The sequence below is a fragment of the Portunus trituberculatus genome, chromosome 26 (genome assembly GCF_017591435.1).
Source record: "Portunus trituberculatus isolate SZX2019 chromosome 26, ASM1759143v1, whole genome shotgun sequence".
NCBI lineage: Eukaryota > Metazoa > Arthropoda > Malacostraca > Decapoda > Portunidae > Portunus > Portunus trituberculatus.
The window spans coordinates 3,480,449-3,493,354 of record NC_059280.1 but is presented as its reverse complement, the minus strand read 5'-3'; the positions used below and the strand labels follow the sequence as shown (position 1 = coordinate 3,493,354).

The window sequence follows — 12,906 nt, the reverse complement described above, 5'->3', positions numbered from 1 at the left end:
CACATTTTTACCTTGAGATTTGTGTACCATTAGACCATTTTATTGACATTAGGAAGGGTGTATGGAGGGCAGAAGATTAATGGCCACAGTCTTCACTATTTTAACCCCTTCAGTACTGGGACACATTTTTACCCTGAGATTTGTGTACCATTAGACCATTTTATTGACATTAGGAAGGGTGTATGGAGGGCAGAAGATTAATGGCCACAGTCTTCACTATTTTAACCCCTTCAGTACTGGGACACATTTTTACCATGAGTTTTGTGTACCATTAGACCATTTTACTGACATTAGGAAGGGTCTATGGAGGGCAGAAGAATATTCACTATTTTAATCCCTTCAGTACTGGGACACATTTTTACCTTGAGATTTGTGTACCATTAGACCATTTTATTGACATTAGGAAGGGTGTATGGAGGACAGAAGATTAATGGCCACTGTCTTCACTATTTTAATCCCCACATGAGTTTGTGAAGCTGTACAAAATCACCAAATAATCACCAGAATGAATAGGGAAACACGTCATGTTACTGAAGGGGTTAAAAATACCTTTGAAAATTGATTAGATAGATAAAATAAAGAGCTTTAAAAATAGTCAATTTAAAACAGATAATATTGATAACAGGCCTTGAAGATTTAGTGAATAGATGAAGTAATGATAATTTTGTGTATCTTGAAAAAATTAATTGAGAGAGAAAGAGAAAGAGAAACAGCTGATCTAAATATAAGCATTTCCTGTGAGAGAGAGAGAGAGAGAGAGAGAGAGAGAGAGAGAGAGTGAGAGTGTGTGTGAGTGTGAGTCATGAGGTTATATAACTTTAAGAGCACCGACAGTACTTAGAGAGAGAGAGAGAGAGAGTGTGTGTGTGTGTGTGTGTGTGTTAATTACTAGTTTATATAAGCAAGCAGTGAGAGAGAGAGAGAGAAAGAGAGAGAGAGAGAGAGAGAGAGAGAGAGATTAATCATTATTTATACAATAGTAACAAAAAATAGTAGTTGTAGTAGGAAGAGGAGGAGGAGGAGGAGAAGGAGAAAGAAGAGGAGGAGGAGGAGGAGAAGAACAAGAACAAGAATAAGAACAAGAACAAGAAGAAGAAGGAAGAGGAGGAGGAGGAGAGAAAGGAGTGGTTTGTTCAAGGATAGAGAATAGAGAGAGAGAGAGAGAGAGAGAGAGAGAGAGAGAGAGAGAGAGAGCTTACCAATATCTCTATGCAAACCTAACCTAACCTAACTGCATAGACTAAAAGCTGAGAAAAATAAAATAATAATAATAATAATGTTCGTTTTCTTTACAGGTTGATAAAGAAAAAAAAAAAAAAAACTGGCGCATACAAAGCTTTCTGAATCTCACCGTAACACACACACACACACACACACACACACACACACACACACACACACACACACACACACACACGATTACATTAAGATTGCAAGCTAAGAGATATTTGACACACACACATTAAGATAGCAACATTATCTTTAGGAGGGAAAGATTAGTAAGATAACTGTGTGTGTGTGTGTGTGTGTGTGTGTGTGTGTGTGTGTGTGTGTGTGTGTGTGTGTGTGTGTGGGGTAAATGTTGGTCTTATCTCTTACCTTGTCATGTTTGCTTGTTGAAAGGCTCTAGTTGAAGTGGTCTGGGTTTTTAAGGGTGTTTTTAAGGTTCTAGTGACAGATTAACACCATTTCTACATTGTTAGCAATTTAAAAGGCTCTAGCTGAAGTGGTCTAGGTTTTTAAGGGTGTTTTAAAGGTTCTAGTGACAGATTAACACCATTTTTTTACATTATCAGTAGGAGAAATACACTTTAAAAGGCTCTAGTTGAAGTGACGCGGGTTTGAAAGGTGTTTTTTTTAAGGTTCGAGTGACAGATTAACAAGATTTTACATTATGAACACTTTAAAAGGCTCCAGTTGAAGTGATAGAGGCTTTATAAGGGTGTTTTTAAGGTTCTAGTGACAGATTAACACCATTTCTACATTATTAACAGGACAAACACTCTTTAAAAGGCTCTAATTGAAGTTATAAGGGTTTTTAAGGGTGTTTTAAGATTCTAGTGACAGATTAACACCATTTCTACACTATTAACAGGAGAAACAGTCTTGGGAACCTGGCTTAGCATATATGTGGCCTTGAAAAACAGTCAGAGAGAGAGAGAGAGAGAGAGAGAGAGAGATAATATAAAGAAACTGTGCTCTCTCTCCTCCACTGATTAGAAAAAAGATTAATCGTCGTTTTAACAGAAAAAAAGACAATTTATAGAGGTGTGTGTGTGTGTGTGTGTGTGTGTGTGCGTTGGTTCTCTCAGAATTACTTTACACACTTATACAAGAAGGAATAAGGGAAAAATAAGTGCGTTTTTAAGTATATAAGTGAGTTGAGGGTTTTTAAGTGTGTTTCTCTTCAAAAGTTCCATGTTTTTTAAGTGTTTAAGTAAAGATTTGGGTTTTCTAAGTGTGTTTTAGCTCTCCAAAACACTTAACGCACTCTAATTAAGAGATAAGTGGGTTTTTTTAAGTATATAAGTAATGTTTGGATTTTTAAGTGCATTTAGCTTGAAAAGTAGTGTTTTTATTAGAAATTTAAGTGCATTTACCTCTCAAAGACTCTTAACGCACTCTAAATAAGGATAATAACGAGATAAGTGTGTTTTTTTAAGTATATAAGTAATGTTTGGATTTTTAAGTGCGTTTAGCTTGAAAAGTAGTTTTTTTAAGTATTTAAGTGTGTTTTTGTGCTCAAAGACACTTAACGCACTCTAAATAAGGATAATAACGAAATAAGTGTGTTTTTTAAGCATATAAGTAATGTTTGGATTTTTAAGTGCGTTTAGCTTGAAAAGTAGTGTTTTTTAAGTATTTAAGTGTGTTTTTTTGCTCTCAAAGACACTTAATGCACTTTTAAGTAAGGAAAAACAAAGTGTGTTTTTTTAAGTATATAAGTAGAGTTAGGGTTTTTAAGTGTGTTTAGCTTAAAAAAAACACACAAACACTAAAACACACCCAAACATCCAAACACACTCAAAACACCCTCAAAAACACCCTCAAACACCCTCAAAAACACTCAAACACACACAACACCCTCAAAAACACACTCAAACACACACAAAACACCCTCAAGAACACACTCAAACACACACAACACCCTCAAAACACACTCCAACACACCCAAACACACTCAAACACACAAAACAAACACACTCACAAGAAAAATAAATAAATAAATACACACACACACACACACACACACACAAAATGAACCAGGAAGACCAAGATCCACTACCACCACCACCACCACCACCACCACCGCAGAGAGTGGTGGTGGTGGTGGTGGTGGTGGTGCTGTGGGAGGCTGTGTGTTGGGGTGCGTGCTGTGACCATTGAGCCAGTGCTGTTCCTGTATGTGCTCGCTGCGGTCATGATGGGAACTATTACCACAAATCTCCTGCTGGATAAGGTACGTGTGTGTGTGTGTGTGTGTGTGTGTGTGTTTGACTGTTTGATCTGCTGCAGTCTCTGAGGAGACAGCCAGACATTACCCTACGGAACGAGCTCAGAGCTCATTATTTCCGATCTTGGGATAGGCCTGAGACCAGGCACACACCACACACCGGGACAACAAGGTCACAACTCCTCGATTTACATCCCGTACCTACTCACTGCTAGGTGAACAGCACCTACACGTGAAAGGAGACACACCCAAATATCTCCACCCGGCCGGGGAATCGAACCCCGGTCCTCTGGCTTGTGAAGCCAGCGCTCTAACCACTGAGCTACCGGTGTGTGTGTGTGTTTGTGTTAAAACACCCTAAAAACACCTATTACATCCCAAAAACACCACAAATCACTGTAAAACACCTTAAAACACCCAAAAACACTTTAAAACACCCAAAAACACCATAAAACACCTAAAAAACACCATAAAACATCCTAAAAACACCTTAAAACACCCAAAACCACCCTAAAACACCTAAAACACCTTAAAACACCCAAAAACACCACAAAACACCCCAAAACACCCAAAACCACCACAAAACACCCAAAAACACTACAAAACACCCCAAAACACCCAAAAAACCACAATAAATCACTCCATACCACTTGCAGATCTGTCGGGAGATGTCGTTCCCATTGGAGGTGTGTCTGAACCTCACCTCCCACAAACGTACACTAAAACACCCCAAAACACACCTATATACCTCTAAAACACACTCAAATACTAAAACACACAGCAAAACACCCTAAAACACTCAAAAACACGATAAAACACCCCAAAAACTCCATAAAACACCCCAAAAACACCCAAAAACACCCTAAAACACCCAAACCACCTAAAACACCTTAAAACACCCAAGAAACACCATAAAACACCCCAAAACACCATAAACACCCAAACCACCCTAAAACACCTTAAACACCCAAACCACCCTAAAACACCCAAAACACCATAAACACCCAAAACCACCCTAAAACACCTTAAAACACCCAAACCACCCTAAAACACCCAAAACACCCAAAACACTACAAAACACCCAAAACACCAAAAACACGATAGAACACCAAACACCATAAACACCCAAAACACTACAAAATACCCCAAAACACCCAAAAACACCACAAAACACCCCAAAAATCACCACAAAACACCCAAAAACACCACAAAACACCCAAAAACACCCAAAAACACCCAAAAAAACACAATAAAACACCCCATACCACTTGCAGATCTGCAGGGAGATGTCATTCCCATTGGAGGTGTGTCTGAACCTCACCTATCACAAACGTACACTAAAACACACTTAAAACACCCAAAAACACACCTACATACCTCTAAAACACACTCAAATACTAAAACACACAGCAAAACACCCTAAAACACTCAAAAACACTACAAAACACCCAAAAACACTACAAAACACCCAAAACACTACAAAACACCCAAAAACACTACAAAACACCCAAAACACCACAAAAACACCATAAAACACCCAAAACCACCCTAAAACACCTTAAAACACCCAAAACGACCCTAAAACACCCAAACCACCCAAAAACACCACAAAACACCCAAAACCACCCAAAAACACCCCAAAAACACCACAAAACACCACAAAACACCCAAAAAACCACAATAAAACACCTCATACCACTTGCAGATCTGCCGAGAGATGTCGTTCCCATTGGAGGTGTGTCTGAACCTCACGTCCTACTCAGTGATCGAGGCGGAGGTGCAGCAACGTGTGACAGTGACCTTAATGTACTACAACTTGATCACCAGCCTTCCCTCTGTCCTCTTTGCTCTCTTCCTTGGCTCGTGGAGTGACAGACATGGGAGGAAGGTGCCAATGGTTCTGCCCTTGCTTGGAAATGTTGTGGCCTCTCTGGTTTATGTGGTAAGGCTGTTGGCGTTTGTGTGTGGGTGTGTTTGATGTGGTGAGAGTGTTTTTTGTGTTTTTTTTGATGTGGTAAGTGTGTTTTTGTGTGTTTTTATGTAAGAGTATTTGTGTGTGTTTTTTTGTGTTTTTTTGATGTGGTAAGTGTGTTTTTGTGTGTTTTTGTGTTTTTTTGATGTGTGTGTGTTTTTTTTTTTAATGTGGGAAGAGTATTTTGTGTGTTTTCTGTTTGTGTGTTTTTGTGTTTTGTGTTTTTTAATGTAAGTGTTTTGTGTGTTTTAATGTAAGTATTTTGTGTGTTTTTTTGATGTGGTAAGAGTGTTTATGTGTGTGTTTGTGTGTTTTGTGTTTTTTTTTATGTGGTAAGTGTGTTTTTGTTTTATGTGGGAAGAATATGTTTTTGTGTTTTGTGTTTTTTTGTTTTTGTGGCAAAGTATTTTGTGTGTTTTTGTGTTTTTAACGTAGTATTTTGTGTTTTTTTATGTGGTAAGAGTATGTGTGTGTGTTTTTCTGTGTTTTTCTTTGTGTTTTTTTGATGTGGTAAGAGTATTTTTGTGTTTTTCTGTTTTTTTATGTGGTAAGAGTGTTTGTGTCTGTTTTTCAGTGTTTTTTTGTGTTTTATGTAGTAAGAGTATTTTTGTGTGTGTTTTTGAGGATGTTTTTTTTGTGTGTGTTTTTGATGTGGTAAGAGTGTTTGTGTCTGTTTTTTGTTTTTTTTATGTGGTAAGATTGTTCACGTGGAATTCACCTTGGTATCCTGCTCATAGACCGATCTTTGGGTGTGTGTGTGTGTGTGTGTGTGTGTTTGATGTGGTGAGAGTGTTTGTGTGTTTTGGCTTGGTTTGTGTGTGTTTTTGTGTTTGTTTTGGTTACATCAAGTTTTAATTTATTTGTTTATTTACCCAACCAAATTTACCCACAAGCCAACCTAACCTAACCTAACCCAGCCAAATTTACCCTCAACCTAACCTAACCTAACCAAATTTACCCACAACCTAACCTAGCCTAACCTAACCCAACCTAACCTAACCTAACCTAACCAAATTCACCCACAACCTAACCTAACCTAACCTAACAAAATTTACCCCAAACAGATGAACGCATACCTGGTCACACTGCCATCATCATACATCCTATTCGCCGGGCTGCCCATCGCACTAACCGGGGGGATGACAACCTTACTGATGGCCTGCTTCTCTTACGTATCAGACATCACCCGACTCCGATCTCGCACCACCAGAATTGCATTGGTCGACCTTGGGTTTAGTCTCGGCAGCCCTATTGGTATATTGTTAAGTAGCGTTGTGTTTTATTATGTCGGTTATCTCGGCATATACTCCTGTGGGACGTGTGTATTTGTCATCGCGTTGCTGTACGTCCTGGTGTGCGTCAGAGATACGAGAGGGGCAAGTGTCACCAATGAGGGATTTGAGGGAACCACCAGGAGGATCAGGATGTGTGTTGATCTTCTGGATACGGGGAATGTACGGAGGTCATTCGCTACGGCCTTCAAACGCAGACCACATAAGGGTAGGGCTAAAGTACTGCTCCTCATTGCCGCCATGTGCCTGATGGTGACCGAGTTTGGTGAGTGCTTTTTTTTTTTGTGTGTGTTTGGTGTGTGTGTGTGAAAAATGTTAGGTTTAGGTTAAGTTAGTGTGTGTTTTTATGATAGAAAATTGCTAAATTCTCTCTCTCTCTCTCTCTCTCTCTCTCTCTCTCTCTCTCTCTCTCTCTCTCTCTCTCTCTCTCTCTCTCTCTCTCTCTCTCTCTCTCTCTCTCTCTCTCTCTCTCTCTCTCTCAATATTTTCTTCTTTCTTTTATAATTTCTTTTCTTTCTTCATTTTTTTCCTTCTCTCTCTCTCTCTCTCTCTCTCTCTCTCTCTCTCTCTCTCTCTCTCTCTCTCTCTCTCTCTCTCTCTAGTACTTGGAATGTTAAAGGTGTGAGTTATCAATATTTTGGCTAATCTTGGATATATTTATGTGTTTCACCGTTTGCTAATTGAAAACGTGACTCTCTCTCTCTCTCTCTCTCTCTCTCTCTCTCTCTCTCTCTCTCTCTCTCTCTCTCTCTCTCTCTCTCTCTCTCTCAGGGGGGTATGGCATGGACTACCTCTACACCAAGAGAATGTTTGGCTGGACCTACAATCAATACGTAGAACTCAGTGTTACTAGACTCCTTATACAGCTGGTTGGTGAGTAGTGTTAGTAGTAGTAGTAGTAGTAGTAGTAGTAGTAGTAGTGGTGGTGGTGGTGGTAGTAGGTTAGGTTAGGTTAAGTATTTTTTTTTTTTTTTCTATTTATTTATTTATTTTATTTATTTTATTTTTTGTGTGTTACATGTACTGGTGTGAATGTATCTCTCTCTCTCTCTCTCTCTCTCTCTCTCTCTCTCTCTCTCTCTCTCTCTCTCTCTCTCTCTCTCTCTCTCTCTCTCTCTCTCTCTCTCTCTCTCTCTCTCTCTTCTCTCTCTCTCTCTCTCTCTCTCTCTCTCTCTCTCTCTCTCTCTCTCTCTCTCTCTCTCTCTCTCTCTCTCTCTCTCTCTCTCTCTCTCTCTCTCTCTCTCTCTCTCTCTCTCCTCCCTCCCTCCTCCTTCCTCTCCCTTCCCTCCCCTAACCTAACCTAACCTCTCTCTCTCTCTCTCTCTCTCTCTCTATACAGTGACATCAATAGTGCTGCCAGTGCTGAGCTACCAACTACAGGTGCCGGACACAGTGCTGGTGCTAATGGGCTGTGTCTCCAAGATAATGGGCACAATGGTCATGGGTGTGGCCTCTGACCCATGGCTTCTCTATTTAAGTGAGTCACGCTTTAAGGAAAACAGGCTCAAAACACCCTAAAACACTCTAAATCACTCCAAAAACACACCAAAACATTCAAAAACATACCAAAACACTCTAAACATCCCCAAAACACACCAAAACACCCCAAAAACACATCAAACACCCCAAAACACACAAAAGACCCAAAACACACCAAACACACTACAACACCTCAAAACACCCCTAAAACACACAAAACATTCCAAAACACACAAAACACCCCAAACACACAAAACACCCCAAAACACACCCCAAAACACACAAAACACCCCAAAACACTAAACAGCCCAAACACACAAAACACCCCAAAACACATAAAACACTCAAAACATCCCATAAACACACAAAACACACCAAACACCCCAAAACACACAAAACACACAAAATCCAAAAACACAAAAAACACCCAAAAACACACAAAAAACACCCAAAAACACATAAAAACACACAAAAACATCCCATAAACACTCAAAAACCCACCAAAACATTATTAAAACACACACATACCTTATATCCAAACAGGCGCAGTGGTATCCAGCATTGGCGTCCTTCCTTTGGTCATCACTCACTCCCTGATCAGCAAGACACTGGCAAAACACACTCAAAACACACAAAAACACACAAAAACACTCTAAAACCACACAAAAACACTCTAAAACCACACAAAAACACTCTAATAACACACCAAAACACTCTAAAAACACACCAAAACACTAAACACACAAAAAACACTCCAAAACACCCGAAAACACTCAAAACACTCCTAAACACCAGAAACACTTAAACCCACCAAATACCCCTAAACACCCCAAAACACTAAAACACACAAGGACACCCAAAAATGTCCATAACACCCCAAAACACTCAAAACACACCAAAAACACATAAAAAACACACAAAACATGCCAAAACACTCTAAAAACACACCAAAACACTCTAAACACACTAAAACACACCAAAACACTCTAAACTTACTAAAACACACCAAAACACTCTAAAAACACTCAAAGCACTAAGATATACCCTAGAAACACACCAAAACACTCTAAAAACCCACTAAAACACACCAAAAATACACCAAAACACCCAAAACACACAAAAACACACAAAAACACATAAAAACACACCAAAACACCCCATAAACACTCAAAAACACCCCAAAAGCACACAAAACCCACACATACCTTATATCCAAACAGGCGCAGTGATATCCAGCATTGGCGTCCTTCCTTTGGTCATCACTCGCTCCCTGATCAGCAAGACAGTGCCGGGCGAGGAGCTAGGTCGGATCTTCTCAGTGTTGGCATCCTTTGAATCTGTGATACCCCTTGGCTCAGGTCCACTCTATACTGCTGTTTACAATGGGGCACTGCGGTCCTTCCCTGGAGCTATCTATTTCCTCAGTGCTGGCCTGTATGTTGTGGCTGCCTGTATATTTGTGTGAGTATTGAGTTGTGGTGTTTTTTTGCAGGAAACTCTATTTTTTAACATCTCTCAGACATCTTTCCTTCCTCAGTTTTTTACTTGTGCTTCTAGTGTCATATTCTTCTCTCAGGATCAGTTTCTCATTATCCACTTGGTCCATTCTGTTGATCAATTTATAAACTTGTATCAGATCCCCTCTCTCTCTCTCTCTTCTCTGTTCCAGGGTTGGTAGATCCATAGCCTTTAGTCTCTCCTCATATGTCATCCCTTCAAATTCTGGAACCATTCTTGTAGCCATTTTTTGTAGTCTCTCCAATTTCCTTATGTGTTTCTTTTTATGAGGGGTCCACACTACTCCTGCATATTCCAATCTGGGTCTTATTATAGTACTTATCAATTTCTTCATCATTTCTTTGTCCATGTAGTGAAATGCTACTCCAATATTCCTTAGCAAATTATATGTCTCTCTGAAAATTCTATCAATATGGCTTACTGGTTGATTGTTTTCTTCCATCGTCACTCCTAAGTCCTTTTCCTTTTTACTTTCTCCAGTTCTACTCCATCTCCCATCTTATAGATTCCCACAGGTCGTCTTTCACTCTTTCCCATTTCCATGACATGGCTTTTGTTCACATTGAATTCCATTTCCCACTTTTACTCCATTCCCAGATCTTATTTAGGTCTTCTTGCAGTATTTCACAATCCTCTTTTGCTTTATAACTCTGCACAGTTTCGTATCATCTGCAAACAGATTTATGTAGCTGTTCACTCCTTCTGGCATGTCGTTAATATAAATGAGGAAAAGTATTGGTGCCAATACTGACCCCTGTGGCACTCCGCTTTCTACTGTTCTCCACTTGGACTTTATATCTTTAACTACCGTCCTTATTTCTCTCCCCCTCAAATAATTTTCTATCCATCTCAATGTGCTTCCTTTTAAGCCACCCTTCTCCTCTAACTTCCATATTAATCTTGCATGTGGCACTTTGTCAAACGCCTTTTTTAAAATCCAAATAAATACAGTCAACTCATTCCTCTCTCTCTTGTACTTTATCAACTATTCTAGAATAGAAACTCAATAAATTAGTTACACAAGACCGTCTTTTTCTAAAACCAAATTGGTTATTTGATATTAATTTGTTGTCTTCAAGGAACTCGATCCATTGTTTCCTTATTATTCTTTCACACATCTTGCATATTACACTAGTTAGTGATACCGGTCTGTAATTTAAAGGTTCTTCCTTCCTTCCGCTCTTATATATGGGAACCACCTCAGCTCTTTTCCATTCTACTGGCACTGTTCCATTTTCTATTGAGCATTTTATGATGTTGTATATAGGACTTGCTAGTTCTTCCCTACATTCTTTCAGTATTCTGCCTGAGACTTCATCCGGTCCCATTGCCTTGTCTTCATCCAGTTCCTTCATTAACTCTTTTATTTCAAGCTTGGTTACTTTAACCTCTTTCATATAGACAGTCTCTCTATTACCCTGTGGTCTTTCAAATTTGGATTTGTGTGTGTGTGTGTGTATTTACCTAATTGTATTTACCTAATTGTAACATACGGGAAAAGAGCTATGCTCGTACTGTCCCGTCTCCATATCTACTAATGTCGTGTGTGTGTGTGTGTATGTATGTAAAAGAGATCAAGAAACTACTACAACAACAATAATAATTTTCTCTCTCTCTCTCTCTCTCTCTCTCTCTCTCTCTCTCTCTCTCTCTCTCTCTTTCTCACAGGTGGGTGTTTCTGAACCGCCACGCCCCACCGAGCCCCCCTGGAGCCCCCTGCAGTGCCGCCAACCTCACACATACACGCTGATGAAATCCCAAACATTGACACATAAAAACAGGCAACTCTTGATTTACGCATGTTTGATTTACGCGTGTTTGATTTACGCGTTTTCGTTAATACACGACCGAAAAGATATTATAATTAGTTAAATTTGCGTGATGGGTTTGGTTCTACACGATTTGGACCACATCCCGCATCCCCCTAGTATTTAAAACCCGTTCATCGAAAGAATACAGGCTGAAATTGCTAGTTCGGTTGGTAGCCCTGCCCCCACCCCCCCCTCAATGAACCTTTCCGACACTTAAATTTTCTCCAAGTACATTTATCTTTCTTTAAGCTATAAACTTGTATATCTATTGAGTTAAGTGAAGGAAAATAAATGTACTTCAAGAATATTTAAGTGTTGGGAGGGTTTAGTGGCGGCGGGGGGGGGGGTGATCAGGGCTGCCAACCGAACTAGCAGTTTTGGCCTGGATTCTATGGATGAACGGACTGTAGTGTTGCTTAGGGGAATTACAAGTTTGTTTGACGCCAATTTTGAAATACGCGATGCCTCTTCGAACGCATCTGTCGTGGAAATTGAGTGTTACTTGTACTGGTGTTTGTCTGTTGTTTTTTTTATTTTTTTTATTTTATTTTTTTTATTTATTTATTTATTTATTTATTTATTTATTTTTTTTTTTTTTTTTTGCGTGTTTGATAATTTTAGTGTTTTTTTTTATATTAATTTTTTTTATGGTGTTTTTTGGGTGTTTTCTAAGTTTGTAGTGTTTTTTTGTGTTTTTTTAAAGTTTAGTTTTTTTTGTGTTTTGTTTTTTAAGTTTTATGTTGTTTTTTTGTGTTTTTAAGTTTGTGGTGTTTTTTAGTGTTTTCTAAGTTTGTGGTGTTTTTTTTTTTTTTAAAGTTGTTTTTGTGTGTTTTTTTTTAAAGTTAAATGGTGATTTTTTTGTGTTTTTAAAGTTTTATGTTTTTTTTGTGTTTTTTCTAAGTTTGTGGTTCTTTTTTTAGTTTTTTTTTTTAAGTTTTATGTTTTTTTTGTGTGTGTTTTGATGTGTGTTTAAAATGCTTATTTATATTTAGTGTTTTTGTTCCTTGCTTTGTTTATTTATTTATTTATTTATTTATTTATTTATTTGAGTTTTTAATATATAACTAAGGTGACTTTAAGGTTAAGAATAATTACATATATATATTTCTTGCCTGAATTTTATATATCTGTTTATTTACTCACACACACACACACACACACACACACACACACAGCAATGCATCATATTTAGTCTTCATTTATTCTATCCTCTTAAAACACTTCATTACTGCTGTGTGTGTGTGTGTGTGTGTGTGTGTGTGTGTGTGTGTGTGTGTGTTCTGGTGTAATTATGGATGTTTGATGAAAAGATACTGTTTGATATATTTTGTGATGAAATAGGACAATAAGATAGGTTAGGTTGAGTTTGGATACTTTGGG

At 38.5% G+C, this 12,906-nt stretch overlaps 1 protein-coding gene across 1 annotated transcript; it reads left to right on the top strand.

The window, feature by feature from the left end:
* Positions 1 to 3,261: 3,261 nt before the first annotated feature.
* LOC123509311 (solute carrier family 46 member 3-like) lies at positions 3,262 to 12,049 on the top strand. The gene is made up of 7 exons (XM_045263535.1): positions 3,262 to 3,460; positions 5,160 to 5,396; positions 6,491 to 6,983; positions 7,490 to 7,591; positions 8,058 to 8,195; positions 9,418 to 9,658; positions 11,384 to 12,049. The coding sequence occupies exons 1-7, from the start codon at positions 3,422 to 3,424 to the stop codon at positions 11,463 to 11,465; spliced, it is 1,332 nt and encodes a 443-aa protein (XP_045119470.1). The 5' UTR covers positions 3,262 to 3,421; the 3' UTR covers positions 11,466 to 12,049.
* The last annotated feature ends 857 nt before the right edge of the window (positions 12,050 to 12,906 follow it).

Coding starts and splice junctions, on each gene's coding strand:
- LOC123509311 (XM_045263535.1), top strand. CDS start 3,422: ATGATGGGAACTATTACCACAAATCTCCTGCTGGATAAG. Junction 3,461..5,159: donor CAAATCTCCTGCTGGATAAG/GTACGTGTGTGT, acceptor TACCACTTGCAG/ATCTGCCGAGAGATGTCGTT. Junction 9,659..11,383: donor GTGGCTGCCTGTATATTTGT/GTGAGTATTGAG, acceptor TCTTTCTCACAG/GTGGGTGTTTCTGAACCGCC.